The sequence below is a fragment of the Polypterus senegalus genome, chromosome 3 (genome assembly GCF_016835505.1).
Source record: "Polypterus senegalus isolate Bchr_013 chromosome 3, ASM1683550v1, whole genome shotgun sequence".
Taxonomy (NCBI): domain Eukaryota; kingdom Metazoa; phylum Chordata; class Cladistia; order Polypteriformes; family Polypteridae; genus Polypterus; species Polypterus senegalus.
This window is the reverse complement of record NC_053156.1, coordinates 264,459,783-264,482,563: the sequence shown is the minus strand read 5'-3', so window position 1 is coordinate 264,482,563 and position 22,781 is coordinate 264,459,783. Positions and strand designations below refer to the sequence as shown.

Sequence of the window (22,781 nt, the reverse complement as noted above, 5' to 3'; positions counted from 1 at the left end):
TAACAGTAGTGTACATTATTACTATTATTATTATTATATTACAACTGTTTTTTTTAATAAATCAGTGTAGTTTTTGTCATAAACCAAGTCAAAAGGATCACCACTGACTCATCTCTCCCAGGTCATCGCCTGTGTGCCCTTTCATATATAAAGGTGTGTGTATTTACTGTATATGTGCACAAATTTTTATGACTTTTGTGACCCAAAGCAAAAGAGAATCCCAAAAATGCTTAATATACTGTAAAGATATAATGTCTAACACAGGATCTTTATAGAATGAAAGGTTTATTCTCACAAAACTGCTCTTCAACAAGAATGAAGCTCTGGAAAACACAAAAGCCAAAATGGAGTTGCCTACAATAATAAGGAATCCAATGCAAACAAAGTCCCAATACAATCCAAAGTGTAATCAAAAGACAAAGCAAAAAGGTCAAAAATCCAATTAATTGTAATAAATAAAGTGGAAACACAATAACTCATCAAGATGAACGGTCAGGAACTGTGGGAACCCCTCACCTTTACAAGTCTGGGGGCAGCCCCTGGCTGTGATGGGCTAATGGACCTGCCTCTGAGAGAACCACTGACAAAACACATGGCACACAGCAAAGGCTTAGAGAAAAAAACAAGGAACAAGGTAAATAATTAATAAAGATAACATTAACAGAAATGAATAACTCAAACATGAACAAAAAGAACATGAAACGAGGATCTGAACCCCAGTCAGGAGAGGAGCCCTGGCTGAAACATCATAACACAAGAGTGCGTGTGCATATGTGTGTGTGTGTGCGTGTGTGTGTGTGTGTGTGTCTGTGTGTGTGTGTGCGTGTGTGCATATGTGTGTGTGTGTGCGTGTGCATATGTGTGTGTGTGTGTCTGTGTGTGTCTGTGCGTGTGTGCATATGTGTGTGTGTGTGCGGGGGTGTCTGTGTGTGTGCGTGTGTGTGTGTGTGTGTGCATATGTGTGCGTGTGTGTGTCTGTACGCACCATACATACACCTTGCGTTCACTTGCACATCTCCTTTATAATTTCACTATTCTACAACTGTTTCTGATGTATGTTATTTAGCTTATTTTATTTATGTTATTTGTATGGAATGTTGTTTTCTATTATAAGCACATCCAGAGCTACCAAGTTACATTCCTGTACATTAAGTAGTGGTGAATGAAAGTGATTCAGATTTTGATTTTGTAGAATCCACAGTTAAACTTTTATTTGTAATTTAATATTGATTGCAGATACTCACTTCCCTTGTTTGGCGTATACTGTAGCTATTGTTCTTTCATAAGTATGTTAATAGTCATATACATAATTTGCAAGTCTGTACATCTAGATAGAAAAAAAACACAATATCATCAAATGAAACCCTAAATACACCTGCAGAATATGTAGAAAAATGTGGTTCAAACCTAAAGTAGCTAGTGCATTGGTTAACTTGTATGTCATTATTAGATGCTTGTGTGGGCCTGCAGACACACAAAAGTTCATTTTCTTCCCATTACTCTCCCTAAATTGAGTTGAATTTTAAGAGTTTCTTAAATCTAGTGTACTGAAAACAACTCTTTCATTAAACAAATGCAGCGTTAAATCCAGAGGCAAATTATTCCAAAAAGATTCTTTGTCTTTCTTTCTTCTGCTGTGTAGTTGGCAAGATTGCTCTTTTTGCATAATGCATGCAAACCTGTCTTTCACATCGATGGAATCCTATTGGACAAATAAAAGTTCCAAATAAAAAAAACTAAATAATCAAAATAATTTAAAAAAGGACACCAATCACAAAGCATCAGAGAAGACAGTTTATGATATATTAAGGACAGATATATTTCTTTTCATTTTGGATGAGGTCCTATCTTCAGCTAATAAAATCGGTTTTATAGTTCACTATCTATATATATAATTTACTAAGGGCACGTAAGACACTGAGCGCAAGCTAGACAGTGCCCTGCCCGCCAACTCTAACCCTCCTATCGCGTCATGGGATACGCACGACAGAGCCACGCACACCACCTGTAACCGTCCTCCCGAGTCCAGCGTCGCTCTCGAGGCACACAACAACTCACCACACACAGCCTCAGTCACTTTCGTCTGTGCAAAAGTCCACATGCACCTCTGAGCCACGTTGTCTTTACAACGCACGCAAGACAGAGAGCCCCGCCCACCAACTCTAACTAAGGGCAAGCAAGACAGAGAGCCATGATCGCCAACTCACAAAGCCCTGCCCACCAACTCTAAGACCATGGGATACGCACACATTTAGTGTATAAATGGATATAAATAATTGCATGTAAACGATTCACCAAAATCTGTTGTATGTAAAAGATACTGTTTAAAACGTTATTGTTTTTTCATCAGAAAACCCGGTTTCCACGTCTACCTGTATTAGTTTAAATGGCACTTTTACCACTCGCAATAGGGCAGACGTGCTGACTTATCGTGTTGACTGGGCAACACGGTGAATGCGGCGTCTATCTATATATGTCTGTGTTTTCTGTAGCCTGCTACAGGAAGGTACTCTCTCGAACATTGGCATTGGTTACGCTCCTTGCTATTTTCGTTATACTGCGACGGTGGTTTCCCGTTCCTATTCTTACACTGCCGTATGCTACGACGGGCTTCGGCTAGTTGGTACGTAAACCACATGAATGGGCTACTGCTCTGTCTGACAATGGACATGCCAACTTTCGCACTTTACCTGAATTTCTGTAAGATTTTCAGTTTGTTTGGAGCATCACATAGAAAGGCATTCATAATTAAAAGACTCTTTAATCTAAAACAGAGAGTTATTGGTATTCAGACAAGTGGCAATGGATGCAAAACACACGTCAGATGTTCATCATATGGCACCCTGCTTCAGTCCCAATACTATAAACATTCCAATTTCTGTGACCTCGTTTGTTACTGAAAGTTGAGTTTAAGTACAATAAGGGGTGAGAAGTACGTTGTGGGATTTATTCAGGCTGGGAGAAACTTCATTACCGGTGAGTAAATCTGCCTTTACCACCATCTTGAACTGAACCTGGCAACAGCTGCGAAGCATGTGAAAGTATTCCTGAGCGTGAGAGCTGTTGTTTGTTCATGCAGACTTACTTTTCATTGTTAGATTGCTGTTGAGCCACCTCAGGGACTAAAAAAGAGATTGCTCCACACATTCAGCAGCTGTCTTGGAGAAGTGACAGAAGAGATCTACTCAAAGACATGCACTAATCCGACCTGGAAAAGGCTGCTGTTTGGATTATGCTTCTTCAATGCTGTTCTTCATGAAAGAAAGAAGTATGGGCCGTTGGGCTGGAATATTCCCTACGAGTTTTCATCCTCTGACTTGGAGGCAAGTTTTTTGTACATGAAGTTGGTACATTTTATCTGTGGATGTGTAGAAATGAGCGATCAGCTATCCTACGTGTATGACATCTGTTCAAAGCTGTACAATACATAGCAGCATATAAAGTTACTCTTCTTTTTACTGGTGGTGGTTCAGGGAATGTTTATCACTTTATAAAAAAATACAGTTGATTGAGCGAATCGGTCTGCATGCCAGTGACTTTCAAGTCACATTTCTTCTTTAGACAACAGTCCTGGTCAGACTTCAACATTTAGAATTCCTCTCGCTCAGGGGTCCCCAGTGCCGGTCCTGGAGGGCCCCAATGCCTGCATGTTTTCATTCTAACCTTTTTCTTAATTAGTGATCTGTTTTTGCTGCTAATTAACTTACTTGGAATTCATTTGAATTGAATTGTTTGTTCCCCTGAATTTCTTCATCGTTCCTCTGATTTGCTTCATTTCCTTCCTTAAATGGCACCCAAACAGAAATGAAATGCGAAGTAAGCCAGCCAACAGAAGACCAACTAAGTCAGGGTCTCAATGTCCAATCAATTTCACTCTAACCAGTGGCTTTATAAGCCGTCGATGCTTGTTGTTAACTAAACCCATTCTTTAATTCCATGGTTTGTTTCTGCTCTCATTGTACAATAGCAGACATTTCCAAAATTGTTGATTTTCTCCTTTCTAAGAGCTCTGCTAAAATGTTTTGTAGAGCTGAGCAGGTCAGCATTCCTGAGACCTACACCTTTTTATTATTTTCACATATTATATGATGGACACTCCGTTTGCTGGTCATGTTTTGGATTATTTTGCATCTCATTATTGTCCATCCATTTTCCAACCCACTATATCCTAACTACAGGGTCATGGGTGTCTGCTGGAGCCAATCCCAGCCAACACAGGGCGCAAGGCAGGAACCAAACCCCGGGCAGGGCGCCAGCCCACCGCAGATCTCATTATTGATTGGCAGCTAATTATGGAAAAAGAAACAATTGAGGGGTCTGAGTCTTCAAAAGCAAACCAATTACAATTCGTTCAAAAGAAGTTAATTTGCAGCAAAAATCTGGTCACTAATTAAGAAAAGGGTTAGAATGAAAACCTGCAGTCACTGCGGCCCTCCAGGACCAGAGTTGGGGACCCAGGCTCGCGCTGTTTCCATGTTATTCCTTTTGTTCTGTTTGAATATGTGAAATTATTATTTGCCGATTTGAGTTTCCAAGTTTCATTCTGGGTAAGATGCCTAACAGCTGCTAATCTGTTAAATAATCAGATCAAACCTACACTGCATTTTCTACATACTGCCCAATATACTGAGAGAGCAAACTAAACTTATTGATAAATGATTGATTTAGTCTGTTTTAGCCATTTTAAAAATCAGCAACATCTTCTTTTACAAATTCTGTTGCTAGACAGAGAGAGGGCTTTAAATTTTAAAAGTATGAGAATCCTCCATTTGTTATCAGAATAAACTCAAGATTTATCTCGTCCAAGTTTAATAGTATATAAAAGTATTATTTTAAATACTACTACTATTTGGCATGTATTTTTTCCTGTGTTTTTGTTAAATTGGATGTTTTTGACTATGTGCCTTTTTGCGTTTGTAATGCCTCCTTATGTTTACGAGATTCATATATATATATATATATATATATATATATATATATATATAAACATTCCCCACATATATATATATATATATATATATATATATTTTTTTTTTTTTTCCTTCTCAAACCCAGGTTGCTCTTCAGAGTTTGGAGATGCTGTTAGAAGGTGCCGCTGGTGTCCCCTGGCAGGCTCTACGCTATCTCACCGGGGAGGGGGTCTATGGTGGACGAGTCACAGATAGCTGGGATCGCCGCTGTTTACTCAGCACTCTTGATCACTTCTATCACCCTAGTGTGTTACTTGATAAACAAACCTTCTCAAAAGACACGGTAAAATGATTTCCATCTCAAACAATGACGTTGTAATTTTGTTGCTGTGATTTAAAAGTAGTTTTATTCACATAAGCAGGTTCTAATTTTTTAAGCACAATTTAAAGTGAAATGTACATATCAGAAATATTTTCTGAAGTAAAACATGTAATAAATCAGAGGAAGCAATACCATTTTTAAAAATCTTTTATCTTCACGTCTCCCTTTTTTAATTCATTCATTGGTTCCCCAGATTCGTATCAGTGTGACGTCATTGCCTGTCAGAATATGCAGGATTTAATTGGGTGGTACTGGCATGCTGGTTTGATGACAAACATGTTATCTATGCAGCATTTTAGTTTGACTCTATTTAAACTACAAATACCTTTTTATATTCCTAATTTGATCAGAAAACACAACTGAAACACATAAGACATCTAATGAGTACGCAGGTAGTAGAAAGCCTCCTTGTAACATGTAAATATCAAAACCTGAGCATAAATACAGCAGGAGAGGTATGTCTGATGCAGATCTAGCACGTGTCCTTCGTGTGACATGTTTTGTAATAGTCACCAACGCACACTCTGATAGCACAAGTGTGTTTCTTTGAATAATCTTCTTGTATTTTTTTCTGTTGCTTGAGCATGAGTGTGTAGACTGACACCAGTGTTATTTCCAATTAACGGAAACTAAAACGAAACATGTCATTATCAAAAGAAAAAAATCATGTCGTTAACTTAAATGAACACTACAACTAAACAAAATTGAGAAATAAAAAAAATGATAAACTAACTTTTGTAATTTTAATTTTTACCAAACTAGTAATTGTGCATAATGTACATGCAAGCATGTAGATGCAGGTATATTTATTAAATATTATTTAAAACCACACAGTCGTAAATGGGCATGGATTGCAGCACAAGTGCGAGTACTCCTCGTCTCTGGCATCTGAAGCTGTGGACTGCATTGATCGTTTCATCCATCAGTCAGCTTTCCCATCTAAAGGGTGGCGCACGAAAAACCGAACCGTCTCCGACCGGCTGGCTCGAGCAATTATAGAGGCGGGTGCGATCGCGATCGCGGAGCCTCTTTGTCGCGACACAATGCGTCCTGTACAGCAGCCCAGAAAGGAAGCTGTGAGCCAGTGGGTACAGACGTGCGTGAAAGAGATCCGGAAGATCGGAGGATTGGGATAGTGAAGGCGTATGTGTCTACGCGGGGCATTTTCGCACAGACGTTTCCTGGCCTAAACCTACCAGTAAAAAGCAGAATTCACGATTTGGTGAAGAAGCGGCCTAAGACTGGGTCAGGTGGAAACTGCAAAAAGAATCGGGCCCCGTTGCTCGTTTCGTGTACGGGCTAAGAAACGTATGAGAACTGGGAGTGAATACTAAAGCCTCATTGCTCATCAATTACTTATTCTGTGGATTTAACTGGCCACAACTGACCGGCAGTCACAGATGGCCCTTTATCAGTTTATAGTAGGCAATTGTCAACAAACTTCAATGAAAAGATGCTTAAAATAAAACATGCTACACATTACTTTGGAAGATGCAGCTAAATGATGTAACACTAGAGTCATGGGGGATTTATCAAGAAGAAATAGCCATCCTCATTCTTCAAATTAAGTCAGTCATTTTCCAACCCGCTATATCCTAACATGGGGGTCACGGGGGTCTACTGGAGCCAATCCCAGCCAGCACAGGGTGCAAGGCAGGAACAAATCCCTGGGCAGGACGCCAGCCCACCGCTGGGCACACTCACACACAATTTTGGATTGCCAATGCACCTGACCTGCATGTCCTTAGACTGTGAGAGGAAACCCACAAAGAGAACATGCAAACTCCACAGAGCGAACTCGGGTCTCCTAACTGCGAGGCAGGAGCGCTACCACTGCGCCACCGTGCTGCCCCTTCAAATTCAGCCAGTATTTAAAAAATGTTATCTTTAGATCTAAAGAATGTAGGAATTTCAGCAATTTAACCTTACTTTGCCAAGTATTACTTGTTTGGTGACAGTACTTTTGCAGTGAGAGATTTAGCAGATGCGTAGCATGCTGCCAATGTTGTCAACAGAGCTGATGTTACACGTATGCATTTACTTTTAATTAATTACTTAATCAATTCATTTAATGAATATTCTTTTACTTTTATTAGTACCGATGTGTCAATGTGAGTGGTGCGTTGTTGCAGAGCTTCTTCAATAGCAAATGGATAGATGCGGTAATCGTAATTTATTTAGAATGCACTAACATTGAAACATTTTTAACAAGGGATTGTGACTTGCTACGCTTGGGTGCTCATCAGTATCGGTTTCTGAATTACGCCATCCTGCTCAGAGTTTCTTTCAACAGGTGAAATGTCCCAAATCTGCTCTGTTGAAATCAGCTCTGGCGGTGGATCTTGTACGGTGAACTTTCTATGGCTAACATTGCTGTGCTTAAACATACAGCGCACCAGAAGGAAAGCACCAGAACAATCGGAATCATTGCAGTGTGCAATGTTAACATGTCATGCAAAGAAAACATTTATTTCTAAACAAAATTCGATATAATGCTGAGATTTAAATATAAAAAAATAAAATAAATCAGAATTTAAATAGATTCATCGTTCGATAAACTAAAAAATCAGTCACTGGAAACACAGTTACTGACTGTTGTTCTGAATTCACAGATGGGTTTAAATTTAAATATAGTTCTTGGGATTAAAGATAATTCCCAGGAGATAGTTGCCAGTTAATACGTGTGATATTATAGTACGGAGAGGTAGTGAAGTGTCGGTATGAAGGAAAAAGTGAGCACATTCTGAAGACTAAAAAGTGGAGGTGCTGGCAGTGCATACTGATGAGCGCCAACTGACTCTGAACACTGCCAGTCTGCAGGAAAAACTCCAGCAAAATGTACGAGTGCCAGTTTGGAGTGCCAGTGAGTAATGGCCCACTTCAAATGCTGCATTTCCTACAATATATGTGAAGAAACGAAATTTAAAACCTTAAGTACCATAAGAAGTTTCAAACACATTTCATGACCGTTAACTGCACTGTTGCACTTTACATCAAGTAAACTCCTCATGTCTGCCATGTCTACATCTTGTTATATTGGAGGAATGTGTTTGAAAAAAAATAATAAAGAGACTGATATATCAGCTTCTACTGGCACACAGCAAACTGTTGTGAAAGAAATAGCTGGGCGCACAATGAAGGTTTGGGGCAGCCGCCCGCGGCCGCGACAGGACAGGCTTAGTGCACCCAACCGCACCCTGGCCTGGCATGGAATTGCCGTTTCCTGGACCCCCAAGAGCATGTGTGTGACACGGTCTATGGTCAAATTCTTTGTAAAATTTCTGTCTTCAGTGGATTTAAAATTTTGATGTTGTTATTTCAAAATGCCAAAAAAAGGAATCATGGCAGCACAGTGGTGGGTGCAGTGGGTAGCGCTGCTGCCTTGCAGTTAGGAGACGTGGGTTTGCTTCCCGGGTCCTCCCTCCGTGGACTTTGTATGTTCTCCCTGTGTCTGCGTGGGTTTCCTCTCACAGTCCAAAGACATGCAGGTTAGGTGCATTGGCAATCCTAAATTGTCGTGGGTGTGTGTGCCCTGTGGTGGGCTGGCACCCTACCTGGGGTTTGTTTGTTTGTTTGTTTGTGTTGGCTGAGATTGGCTCCAGCAGACCCCCATGACCTGTAGTTAGGATATAGCAGGTTGGATAATGGATGGATGGATGGAAAAAAAAGGAATCAAGCATTTGCAATGCCCACTAATTTGCCACGCAGTCTTCTTTCAAGGCTCCCACCACCCCCATGGTGAAGAGGACAGAACTGTAAACCTAGAATCCATTTAGTAACAAATCCAAACGTACAAGTAGGTAGTAGATGCTAGAAGACTGTATGGAACTAAGACTGAGACAGAAGTGCAATTTGTTAACCGAGTTTCCTACTGTATTAGCAGGCCTAATATGGCAGAATATGCTCTGCTTACCTCACAAGGAGAGAGGGCTAGCAGTAGTGCCCTAAACATGGGCTTTCCTCTCCTCCATCTTAAATAGGAACACAGCATCATCCGTCAGTGGCCAAAGCTATGGGGCAGCTGCAGTGTCGGTGCTCGGTTATTTTGCGCCCTAGGTCAAGCTTATTAGTGCGCCAACTGACTGTTCAGTAGCTAACCACCCCCCTCATGATCTGTGCCCTACGTGAATACCTAATTCACCTTAATGGTGGCGCCAGCCCCGGGTACTATATATTTCAGCAAGCAGTTGTTCACTTTAAGTCAACCACGTGTCTAATGAGGCCGATAACACGCTGGTGACAAAAACCGAGAGAAGGCAGTCCAAATTCTCTGAAGCCATTTTCAAAAGGAATATCCTGTCTCCACTGAAGAAATAAAACTGAAGGATTTGACTCTTGGTCATCAGAAAGTGCCACTACGTTGAGAAACTGATTGATCAGTTCTGTTTGGACCCTAACTTGGAGGGCTGGATCTGTCCTGGTGTCTATTTAAACACATGGAACTCCAGTCTCCTTAATACATCCTGCCTGAAGAAGGAGCCTGAGTTGCCGTGAAAGCCGACATATTGTAATCTTCTCAGACAGCCAATAAAAGGCAGAACACAAAGAGTGAGTGGCAATGGCTGGCTGTGTCTCTGATAGCCATCTCCACAAGGTTGCTGTTTATCTCCTCTTTGGCTTATCCTGTATACAAATGACTGCAGGATTTTACACAGACAGACAGAAAGACAGACGACTCTGTCATCCTTAGTCTTCTACAAGATAAGGAAGACGGCCATGTGGACCTGCTGTCAATGGGTTTGTACAATGGCGTGATCACTCCAATTTGCAATTTCATATTTCAAAGACAAAAGATATGGTTGTAGATTCCCGGTGCTCTCCAGCATCCACGGTCTCAGCTTTAATTAAAGGGGAGACAATTAGTGGAGATGGTAGAGCAGTTCAAATATCTGGGAGCAACCATTGATAACAAACTAAACTTTGATCTTAACACACCGCAGTTCTGTACATAAAAAGGGCAGTCACGACTTTTCTTTCTTAGTAAACTCAAATGTTTTAAAAGTGGACAAAACCATAGTGATAAGTTTTTAAAGTTCTTTATTGAATCCATTGTTACATTTATGCTGTATTAAGGATTTGTTCTGTTCTGTGTATTGTATTGTATTGATCCCCACTGCACGCCCAACCTACCTGGAAAGGGGTCTCTCTTTGAACTGCCTTTCCCGAGGTTTCTCCCATTTGGTTTTTTTGGGAGGTTTTCCTTGTCTTCCTAGAGAGTCAAGGCTGGGGGGCTGTCAAGAGGCACTTCCTGTGTGATTTTGGGCTATACAAACATATTGTATTGTATTTGCTTTTATCTGCTAGTTTGGCAACCTCAGCAATAAGAATATAAATCATCTTAACAACATATAACTTAACTTCTGAACATTAGCAGTAAATTATTGGTTCACAGCAGACCTGGATCCATTGAAATTTATTGTGAACAGCTTAGAAAGAAAGCCACGCAGTTCTGTCAGACAGTCGCCATCCTCTGGGCTCGAAATTCCATATGTTACCATCCGGATACACATTTAGGTTTCCAGAGATAAAGAACAACAAGATTAAAAGCTCTTTTATTCCTAGAGTTATAAGCATTTTAAATTCTTTTACTTGCAGGGATGCTGCTAAATGTTAAATTCTGCATTATTACTTTATGTACTCTTGAATGTAATTATTTTTCTTTGTATTGATCCTGCGTGTGCGTTTATATAATACCATTGGTTGTCAAACGTTGCGTCTTTCTTTATCTAGTGCAGCGTTTTTCAACCTTTAAGTATTTGTGACCCGAGTTTTCATAACAATTTTAATCGCACCCCCCTAACGTTTTTTTGAAAGGAGCCCACTAATACCAATTTGTTCTTTTTTAATTAATGATATATCATAGATGCATATTTTATTATACCTACTTTTATCAACATTTATCTACAACCCTAAATCAGAAAAAGTTGGGACGGTGTGCAAAATGTGAATAAAAAAATAAAGCAGTAATTTACAAATTTCCCTTAACTTTTATTTCATTGCAGACAGTATGAACACAAGATAATTCGTGTTTTTTTTTTTTTTTGGCCAACATCATTTGATTTGTAAATAAACATCCAATTCTTGCAATTCAGGCTTGCAACACATTCCAAAAAAAAGTTGGGATGGGGGCATTTCAGGGGTAGTAATGAGGCAGAATAACTAAATGATGATGTGATTTGAAACTGGTGATGTTACAGGTGATTGCAAAAGCAGCATCGAGGAAAGGCCTACTCCTTTAGTAGCAAAGATGGGCAGAGGATCGCCACTTTGCCACCAAGTGCGGGCAAAAATCTTTGAAATGATGAAGGAAAACGTTTCTCAAAGACAGACAGGAAGAGATTTGGGCATGTCTCCCTCTGCAGTGCATAACATACTGTGAAAAGAATCAGGGAATCTGGAGAAATTACCGTGCGTAAAGGCCAAGTGTGCAAGCCATAACTGAATCGCCGTGATCTCCGAGCCCTTAGACGGCACTGCATTAAAAACCGTCATTCATCAATAAATGATATAACTGCGTGGGCTCAGGACTACTTCAGGAAGTCACTCTCAAGCACTACAGTACGTGGTTACATTAGGAAATGCCAGCTAAAACTGTACTGTGCCAAAAGGAAGCCCTACATAAATAGTGTCCAGAAGCGCTCTGGGATGGTCCATTGTGCAGTGGAAACGTGCATTGTGGTCAGACGAATCATTTTTTCACATCTTTTTTGGAAGACCAAAGAGGAAAAGGACCATCCAGACTGTTACGAGATACAAGTCCAAAAGCCAGGGTCTGTTTTGGGGATGGGGGGGGTTGTGTCGGTGCCTTCGGCAAAGGTAACTTGCACTTCTGCGATGGCACCATCAGTGCTGAGAAGTATATCTCAGTTTTGGAGGAACAAATGCTGCCTTCAAGACGACGTCTTTTCCAGGGACTCCCATGCTTATTTCAGCAAGACGATGCCAAACCACATACTGCGCGCATGACAAAGGCATGGCTGCGTAAGAAGAGGGTGCGGATGCTTGACTGGCCCGCCTGCAGCCCTGATTTGTCTCCTACAGAGAATGTTTGGCGCATTTTGAAACGAAAAATGCGTCAACGAAGACCCCGTACTGTTGCGCAGCTAAAACGTTGTTTGCAGGAAGAATGGGACAAACTAACACCTGCAACACTTAGTCACTTGACTTCTTCAATGCCTAAACGTCTTTTAAGTGTTGTTAAAAGACAGGGGAACTGGACAAAGTGGTAAATGCTGTACTGCCCCAACTTTTTTGAAATGTGTTGCGAGCCTGAATGGCAAGAATGGATATTTATTTACAAATCAAATGATGTTGACAAAAAAAAGAACATGAATTATTTTGTGTTCATACTGTCTGCAATGAAATAAAGTTTGAGGAGAATTTATAACTTGCTTTTTTCTTTTTTTATTCACATTTTCCACACTGTCCCAACTTTTTCTGATTTGGGGTTGTAACTCTATATTTATTTTTCTAGTATCAGAATGTAGTTTAAGTTCATTTGTTTTGGCTTCAATAGATGTATTTTTCATATTTTCGATTCTTGTTTTCTTATCTTCGTGCCCCCCTAGGGGTGCCCGCCCCACTGATCTATCGGATCTCTGCTACAAAGTCTTCTGTTTTGTTTTGTACTTCCTTCTGCAAACAGATTTCCCTCTGGGATAATAAAGTCTACCTAAGATGTGATAAGTGGTTGAGACTCCCCACAGAGAATATACAGTAATTAGCTCAGTTATCATTTTGTCTTTTTGCACCGTTTTTTATTTTTGCAGACGTATAAGCCAATCCCTGTCACCGCAAGTTTAGTTGATTGTAGAAAACATATAGAAAGTTTGCCAGACCATGAATCTCCTGAGCTCTGTGGCATGGATCATTGTGCAAAAGATATCTATGAAGAGAATAAAGCACAACTATTTGTCGACACCATCATCAGTATGCAGCCCAGAATTCAGAACAGCAGATTTGTAAGGTGAGTTAAGTCTTTCAGAAACTTTATATTTTGTAATACAGTGCAGAAAACGTTCATATCAATATAAATTTCAGACATTTTTGTTCAATACCAAATAAAAAGACACAGCACTATTCATGTATTTGTCATTAGTACCCGTCTGCTGTGCTTAATTAAGGCAGTTATCGTCCGACTGCCAGGCCATGACTATGAAGTAAAAGACCAACTCGCTGTTGCCGTTGTCATTGTTTTGTTCATTTTCTTTGTTACTGTAGCCAACAAAAGCAGGATGAGGTTATCTTAGAAATGGCTCTCGACATCATTAACAAAGTTCCCAAGTCAGTGGAAAGCGAAGACTCCCACTCCAATGTGAAACTAAAAGATCTAATGGCTGGAGCACAGTGGGCCTCACTCATAGAATCTGTTCAAACTGGTGAGTTTCTACCTGAACGTCTCACCCTGGTATTAGTAAAGAAACTCGAGAGCTCCTTCACAACTGTGTCATTTTTCTTCTTCCACCAAAAGGTTTTGACCCACTGGTGCCGCATTCACCTCTCCTCATAGTATTGCGTCAGGAAATGACTTGTTTCAATCGCCTGCTGTCAGCTATCCACTCTTCACTAAATTCATTCTGCTGTGCTGTGAAGGGAGAAATATTAATGACTGAAGCCCTCGAAGAAGTCTACAGCTCCTTTCTAGCAATGAGAGTCCCGTCACTTTGGAAGGTGAGTTTTATAAGTCAATTGAAAGTAAATGTTCCCTGCACAGACGGCTAAGATGTGTACAACAGTTATATTACTGCCTATTCAGTAAATGCAGACATTATAACAATGGAAACCACAATGCATCCATCCATCCATTATCCAACCCGCTATATCCCAACTACAGTGTCACGGGGGTCTGCTGGAGCCAATCCCAGCCAACACAGGGCGCAAGGCAGGAACCAAACCCCGGGCAGGGCGCCAACCCACCGCAGGGTGAAACCACAATTAAAATAAGTAGAACTGCAGTTCTGCAATTTTGCAATAAGATTTTGCTTGCTTTGGCAGAGATGGTCATATGAGTCCTGTAAACCACTGCTTTCCTGGATTGAAGATTTAATTCAAAGGGTACATTTTTTCAGGACTTGGGAACAAAAGGTCAAGAGCTACATTTTTCAAAGGTAATTGATATTATCTTCTATTAGAAATGGACGGCTAAAGTTTGGCCACATGGGTTAGGTCTGCCAATACCTAACTTAAAATGTGAATTCTTTTACATTCATTACAACTATTATAGTTCCAGACAGAGCTGATACTGTATTTAAATATTTAATCTGAATCTAGAAAGAGCTGATATTGATTTTAAATATTTACAGAATTGATGAAGCAAACCTGCAGCAAAACGAACAGATACAGAAAAATCCCAATGACTGCTCCATGTATCTGCCCCGTAGCTTTTGGATTTCTGGATTTTTCTCACCGCAAGGTACAAACAGGACATTCTAGTTTGAGAACTGAGCAGCTACATTTACTGTACTGCTATAATGAACATGTTGTCCACTTGTTTGCCAGTCAGCAGTCTAAGGTGTGCTATTTATTGGCTTCAGGTTAAATGCACTCACACGAATGAAATATAAATGAACGTTCTTGACTTTTAGGATTTCTGACAGCTGTGCTGCAAAATTACGCTCGACAGAAAGGGCTTTCTATGGACTCCGTGTCTTTCACATGCCAAGTCGTGAGCACTGAGAACGACAGCCACTCTGAAGAAGGCAAAGCAGACCAGCGACTCCCAGCAAGCGCGCTTAAGGTGAGGAGGAACAAACGTTTAAAACATTCACTGGGCTGACTGCTCGCGGCAGTATTGGGTACGGTTACTATGTTAATATTATGGGAATATTGAAAAGTTTTTTTTTTCTTTTTTGTTTTAAAGATCAAATGTGTATCACTTTTAAGTGGCTTATTTCAATATTAATAATAAATATAAAATCAATTTGTAAGATTTAATTGCTCTGGACAACATTATTTGCATCTTTGCACTTTAGGTATATCATGCATAATAAATATCTTCAGAAATAATTAGAAATGTGCCAACCTGTTATCATGAGAATATTTTAATAGAATGCCTAAAGAAAAAGATTTTTGCACAGCTTGCATGTCATTTTTTTTAAAGAACTAGGGGGCTCGCCAACCCCCTGAGCGGGCCCTACATGCTTGTCATTTCCCAGATCTGCTGCTTGCGACAAATCGTGCTGTGCTTTTGGATAAACACGAATATCAACTCTGTCTTTGATATCTCCACCTTTCAAAACTATTATCGCTGACAATCAGTCACATGTTGTTTTATTATATACGCAAGCGTGATCGTTCAGATTCATATAGAAATCCAAAAAAACTTCTTTGTCTGTGTTTTTCAGATAAATTTCATGTAAAGTGCGATACTTTTGGACGTATGGATTATTGGCTGTAGAATTTCTAATACACCTGATCGTTTAACTCTTTTGATTCTTTGTTGCATCACTTTTCTGTGATCATAAATATAAACCTGACCGGAATGTGGTTTCTTTGAAATTAAACTTGTAGTAGCTTTAATTGTTGTGGGACCACAGATTCTCATAGCGTATGGCCCTGAAACGCAAACAGATTATTGTAGATGCGGATATTTTGCTTGTAGTGTTTGTGTATTTCACTTTCACCAAATAACAAATCTTTTAATTCTCGCGGATACGCCTCTTCATTGAGAAGAAACACTACTTATCCCTGATGGCAACACAAATTACCCGATCTACAAGTCTCCGACTTCAACTTTAAAGCCAAACAATATCTACATACTTCTGTCATATCTCCTATGTCCATATATTCGATCTCTTTTCGATGTTCCATTATTTCACTTAGTAATAATTTAACATTTGTTTGTGCTAATGCGATCTTTACTATCATGTTTTTGAGACCTTCGAATTTTAGTACTTTCATTATCTCTAACCTGCTATGCATGTGTATCGCGCTAACGTTTTTGAACCTCTTTACGATGTTCTACTTTGTCATCTACTCTTTGTCTTTTATTTCCGGCCCCAGGCATTGTTAAATCTCTTGGCACCATCACCTGGGTTTATTATCTGGGGATATCATCTTAATGCACTAAAATTGATGAAGATTATATGTATATATATATGTATATATATGTATATGTGTATGTATGTATGTATGTATGTATATATATATATATATATATATATATATATATATATATATATATATAGTGCAAAATTCTTTTTTTTTTTTTTTTCCTCTTTTAAAGACTATATTGGTAACAGATATCTCTATCTTTTAACCTTAAAGCGCCACTGCATGGGGGCTTGATGTGCTTTGGACGTGCTCTGTCTCTGGGTATGTCAGAGGACTGGGACTGCATGAAGTGGGTTTTAGCCTCACCTGGGGAGGCAAAAGGGAGGGTGGGGGTTAAGGGGAAGAGAAAGAGAGCAGGCTTGATCTATATCTAATCTATCATCTCAATCTTTATAATTATAACTATCAACGTAATAATAAGCTGCATGGCAACAACTCTTGGGGAATAGGAAATTAAGACCTAAACTATTTCACTTCCAGTTAAGACTATAATATGACACCAAAAACTCAGAATCAGTGTCTCCATGATGGGACAGTTAACTCGTAAGCTGGAATGTTAAAGGCCTGAATCACTAATTAAAGAGAAAGAAAGTACTTTCTCACCTAACAGGTCTAAATGCTAAAATAGTATTTTTACAGGAAACCCACTTACTAAGTAAGGATCAGTTCCGCTGCAAAAGACTGGACTGGCCAAATGTTCCATTCTAATTTTACAAAGAAAACTAGAGGGGTGGGAATTCTCATACATAGAACAGTACCATTTGTAGCATCAGATGTAGTATTGGATCCTGAAGGGAGATATGTGATGGTCATGGGAGACTTATCTAACTGTAAAATGATTTTGATAAATGTTTATGCACCTAATGTTGATGATAAGGAATTTATACAAAATTTATTTGCATCCATTCCCAATCTGAACACTCATAAACTTATAATGGCTGGGGACTTTAATTGTGTTCTAAATCCACTTTTAGATAAGACTTCCTCCACAGGGGAACGCAACTAACACCGCAAAGATAATTACAAAGTTTATAACTGATCACAACTTATCAGATCCCTGGAGGTTTTAAACCCAAATTCAAGAACATATTCTTTCTACTCACCAGTACATCATTGCTACTCAAGGATTGATTACTTCTTTATAGATAATAACTTCTTGCCTAAGATTAAATCTTGTAAATACGATGCTATTGTTATTTCAGACCATGCTCCGATGATCTTGGAGCTGAAATTACTAAGCCCCATACACTCACCCCAGATGGCGCCTCAATCCGCTTCTATTAGCTGACGAGAATTGTACTGAATTTATATCCAAACAAATTGAATTCTTTCTAGAGACAAATACATCCCCTGAGATCTCTGCAGGAATACTCTGGGAAACTCTTAAGGCCTTCTTAAGAGGACAGATTATCTCATATCTTTCCCACAGAAATAAATCCGAAGAAAGTAGCAGAGATAAAAAGCGAAATTACTAAAATAGATGAAGAACATGCCAGACTACCAAGCGAGACTCTACATAAGAGGAGGCAGGCTCTACATTCAGAATTAAACCTCTTGACAACTAAAGAAACCGAACAACTAATTTACAAATCCAGACATCATTATTATGAACATGGAGAGAAAGCTAATAAGCTTTTAGCGCAACAAATTCACAAGCAAGATGTATGCAACGCAATCTCGTAATTACTAACACTAACGGAGATAAAATCATCGAACACAAAAATATAATGTACACTTTTAGAGACTACTATAAATCCCTATATACTACTGAGTTTAAAGAAGACAATATACAATCTAATGCATTTCTGGATAAATTACAGATACCACAAATTGACGCTATTAGTGTGGAGGAGCTCGATAAACCTCTGTCATTATCAGAATTACTGGATGCTATAAAGTCACTCCAAGGTGGAAAAGCAGCAGGCCCTGATGGCTACCCTGCAGAGTTTTACAAGAAATTCTCCGCTCAGCTAGCTCCCTCCTATTAGCAACATTTACAGAAGCCAGAGATAACCAATCTCTTCCACAAACCTTTCGCCAAGCACTAATCACTGTCTTTCCAAAACAAAATAAGGACTTATTACAATGTGCATCATACAGACCAATTTCACTTCTGAATAACGACGTTAAAATACTCTCTAAAATCATAGCTAGAAGGATGGAGAAAGTGCTCCCTCAGTAATATCACAAGACCAAACTGGATTTATTAGGGGCCGACACTTATCTTCAAATCTTCGACGCCTGTTTAATGTAATATACTCACCAACTAAATCAAACACCCCAGAAATATTATTATCATTGGATGCAGAAAAAGCATTGACATGATTGAATGGAAATACCTTTTACTATTTTGGAGAAGTTTGGGTTTGGCCCAACATTTGTGCATGGATTAAATTACTGTATACTAACCCAGAAGCTTCAGTTTGCATCAATAACATTTGCTCAGACTACTTTAAACTAGAACGTGGCACAAGACAAGGATGCCCTTTGTCACCACTGCTGTTTGCAATTGCCATTGAACCACTGGCAATACATTGTCGAAATACTGATCAGATAAAGGGGATTAGCAGAGAAGGACTGGAACAGAAAATCTCATTATATGCAGATGACATGGTACTGTATATATCGGACCCAGAAAATTCTGTGCCTGCAGTCTTAGCAGCACTCACAGAATTTCAAAAGCTCTCTGGTCTCAGAATTAATCTGAATAAAAGTGTACTCTTTCCGTGAATTCGCAAGCATATAATATTAGATTAGACACCCTTCCTTTTATCATTGCAGAACAGTTTAAATACCTCGGGGTAAACATCACAAGTAAACATAAAGCTCTTTATCAACAAAATTTCGTGCCTGCATGGAAAAAATTAAACAAGACTTGCATAGATGGTCAACCCTTCATCTCACACTAGCTGGAAGAATTAACACTGTTAAGATGAATATTCTTCCTAAGCTCCTTTTTATTTCAAAACATACCAATATACATTAATAAATCGTTCTTTAAGCAATTAGATTCAACAATAACCTCATTTATTTGGAATTCTAAACATCCACGCATCAAAAGAGCGACCCTACAAAGACAAAAGGCAGAAGGTGGCATGGCTCTACCTAACTTCCAGTTTTATTACTGGGCAAATATACAGTCGATAAGAACCTGGACACAAATAGAAGAACATACACAGGCATGGACCGCAATAGAAGTAAAATCCTGCAGTACTTCTTTGTATTCCTTGCTTTGTGCTCCAATAAACACACGCTATCGGCAATACACTAATAACCCAATTGTGCTCCACTCACTTAGAATCTGGAACCAATGTAGAAAGCATTTTAAGACGGAGAAGCTTCTTTCTGTGGCACCCTGCAAAAGAACCACCTCTTTCAACCCTCACAAACATATGCAGTTTTAATATCTGGAAAAATTTGGAATTAACTTGCTTAGAGATCTTTATATAGACAACGCCTTTGCATCCTATGAACAATTACATTCCAAATTTAACATTCCAGCTACAAATTTCTTTCACTATCTTCAAATCAGGAACTTTGTTAAACAGAACCTTCCAGATTTTCCTCATCTTGCACCCTCATCCACGCTGGAAAAATTATTGCTCAATTTCAAGGAGTTAGACTCCATCTCTACAATATATAAAATCCTTTTACAATCCCTTCCTTTCAAAGATCCAAGAGGACACTGGGAAAATGACCTCTCAATTAATATATCAGAAAAGGAGTGGAAAGTAGCAATGCAGAGAATTCACTCAAGCTCCATATGCAAAGCATACAATTATACAACTCAAAATTATATATCGAGCACATCTGTCTCACTAAAACTCTCCAAAATGTTTCCAGGGCATGATCCAACCTGCGAACGTTGCAACCAAGCCCCAGCCTCACTAGGTCACATGTTCTGGGCCTGCTCCAAATTAACATTATTCTGGACAAAAATTTTAATTACCTCTCAGACAGTCTTGGACTCACAATCCCTCCTAACCCATTAACAGCTGTGTTTGGGGTTCTTCCAGAGGGTCTTAAAGTGGAGAAAGACAAACAAACTGTGATTGCATTCACTACACTGTTGGCACGCAGACTTATTCTGATAAACTGGAAGAACCCAAACTCTCCTCTTTTAAGTCAGTGGGAAACTGATGTGTTATATTATTTAAAATTGGAAAAATCAAATACTCAGTTAGAGGATCTGTGCAGACTTTTTCAAAACATGGCAGGATCTAATCAGTAATATTTTGAAATGATTTTATAAAGCACAGAGAATTTGTTGATTTAGGTATTTTTAAAAGCCTTAAATTTTACACCGTTTGGCTTGCTCTCTCTCTCAAGGGTGGGGATCGATCTGTTCTTAGCATAATTCTTTTTTTTTTGTAAAAACTTGATTGCTATGTATTGATTGTAATAAAATTAATAAATAAATAATAAATAAATTTATTTTTTTTAGATGTTACTTACCCCATGTAGTTTATAGTGGTGGTGAAGAAAAGTTTCTAATCCAGGAGAAAGGACATAAAGTTTCTGATAGAACAGGTCTCAATAGGGGCCAACAATGTACAATGGCAAACCGTGTGAAAAACATCATTGGAAAAGGACTAATCTAACGCTACTTGAGTCACTTAATCCACATGTCAGTATCCAGAGCAAATCATTAACAGTGTGGAAGATGCCCAGAACACTGATAGACACGCAGACTCAGAGGCCCCAAAAAACACACACTTTTATTTACTGTTCTTCCTGCACACCGCACAGTGCACCAAACAGCCCAAACTCACAGTCCTTTCTTTTCCTTTTCTTCTCTTCTATTTTTCTTTGCTGCCTCCACTCCTCTCCCACAAGACTCTGGCTCGCCGAATGGAGTGAGGTCGCTCCTTTTTATGTTGCAACTGGATGTGCTCCAGGTGCACCCTGATGACTTTCCTGCAGCACTTTCTGGTGTGGTGGAAGTGCTGCAGTCCAAGGCTCTGCGATTGTCCAAGTGCCCCCTGGTGGTGGCCACGGTCCCCAACAGTATTGAGCTTCCAAGCTCCAGTCCTGTGGCCCCGATACAAACCAGGGGGGCTGCCCTCTCATGTCCCGGAAAAGGTATTGCCTCTCTCTCGGCCCTTCCACTCTTCAGGCGTCATGGTGGGGCAAGGTCCCCGGTCGTCTGTCACAGCAGGAAACTAAAAGCCTGCTGGGAGTCACTTTTTGAACCAACGAATGAGGGGGAGAGGTCAGTCTTCATTTCAAAATGGCAGTTATTATTATTTTTTTAATTTTAATAAATTTACAAGCCTTTCTGAAAACATGCTTTCACTTTGTCATTATGTGTTACTGAGTCCAGACTGAAAGGCAAAAATGGTAAAGGTTCCCATTTAAGATTCAATCTACAAAACAATGAAGTGTTCAGTTAGTAAAGAGGTCGAAATGCTTTCTGAATCCACTGTATGCATCTTTTTAAACAATTCCTTGACAATCCTAAAAATCTAAATATAAAAGAGGTTACTGTATCTCACTTGTTCTCTAGTTCAGTCCTGAAGCCCCCCAAATCACTGCACATTTATTTTCATTTCACCCAATGTCTTCTTTTAATTGGACTCGTCAATTAAGCAAGATGTTACTTGCCAGTTTCTATCCTTTGTACCAATTCAGATATTGCACATTGGTAATTTCTCTTCCTGAATGAACCCAGAATTGTAATACAAACAAATTCTTTTAATTTATTTGGTATTCTTCTGCTTATTAAGGACATTATTTACTAGTATGCACACAAACTGGTAACGCCTAATTAGATGCCCTTTAATGTCGCTTGCCCTGGTGACTGCTATGCTTGTCATTAAATGTCACTATTCAGATATAATTAAGACAACAAACTACACAGAAACAGTGAATTTAAAAGAAAATGACCAGCATTACACATCGAAAGATATGGTAAAAAATAAAAATATTTAAAAATGTCATATCAATGAAATGCACAATTCTCTATACAGATTAATACAAAGACAGCAAATTACATTTCATTAAAGGTAAACTTGACTTGCTCAGTGTGAAACTGACTGGAACAAAAACCTGCAGCCACCGAGTCCTCAAGAATGAACTTGGTCTGCAATAGAAATAAAATCCTGCAGGACTTCTTTACATTCCTTGCTTTGTGCCCCAATAAATACAAATTATCGCCAATATACTAACAACGCAATTGTGCTTCACTCACTCAGAATATGGAACCAATGTAGGAAGCATTTTAAGACAGAGAAGCTTTTATCTGTGGCACCTCTGCACGAGAACCATCTTTTTCAACCCTCAAAAACATATACAGTTTTTAATGTCTGGAAAACATTTGGTATTTAATCACTTAGAGATCTGTACATAGACAATGTCTTTGCATCCTACGAACAATTACACTCCAAATTTAACTATCCAGCAACACATTTCTTTCACTATCTTCAAATTAGAAACTT

The 22,781-nt window shown here is 39.1% G+C and overlaps 1 protein-coding gene across 1 annotated transcript in view; it reads left to right on the top strand.

Annotated features, from left to right (window-relative positions):
* Positions 1-22,781, top strand: part of LOC120526665 (dynein heavy chain 6, axonemal-like) — a 234,043-nt gene that overhangs the window by 202,865 nt on the left and 8,397 nt on the right. Inside the window, exons 72-79 of the mRNA XM_039749820.1 lie at positions 3,099-3,323; positions 5,056-5,253; positions 13,062-13,258; positions 13,513-13,670; positions 13,763-13,962; positions 14,287-14,399; positions 14,595-14,704; positions 14,877-15,028. Coding sequence (XP_039605754.1) covers positions 3,099-3,323; positions 5,056-5,253; positions 13,062-13,258; positions 13,513-13,670; positions 13,763-13,962; positions 14,287-14,399; positions 14,595-14,704; positions 14,877-15,028 — 1,353 coding nt within the window. The remainder of the gene's footprint in view (positions 1-3,098; positions 3,324-5,055; positions 5,254-13,061; positions 13,259-13,512; positions 13,671-13,762; positions 13,963-14,286; positions 14,400-14,594; positions 14,705-14,876; positions 15,029-22,781) is intronic.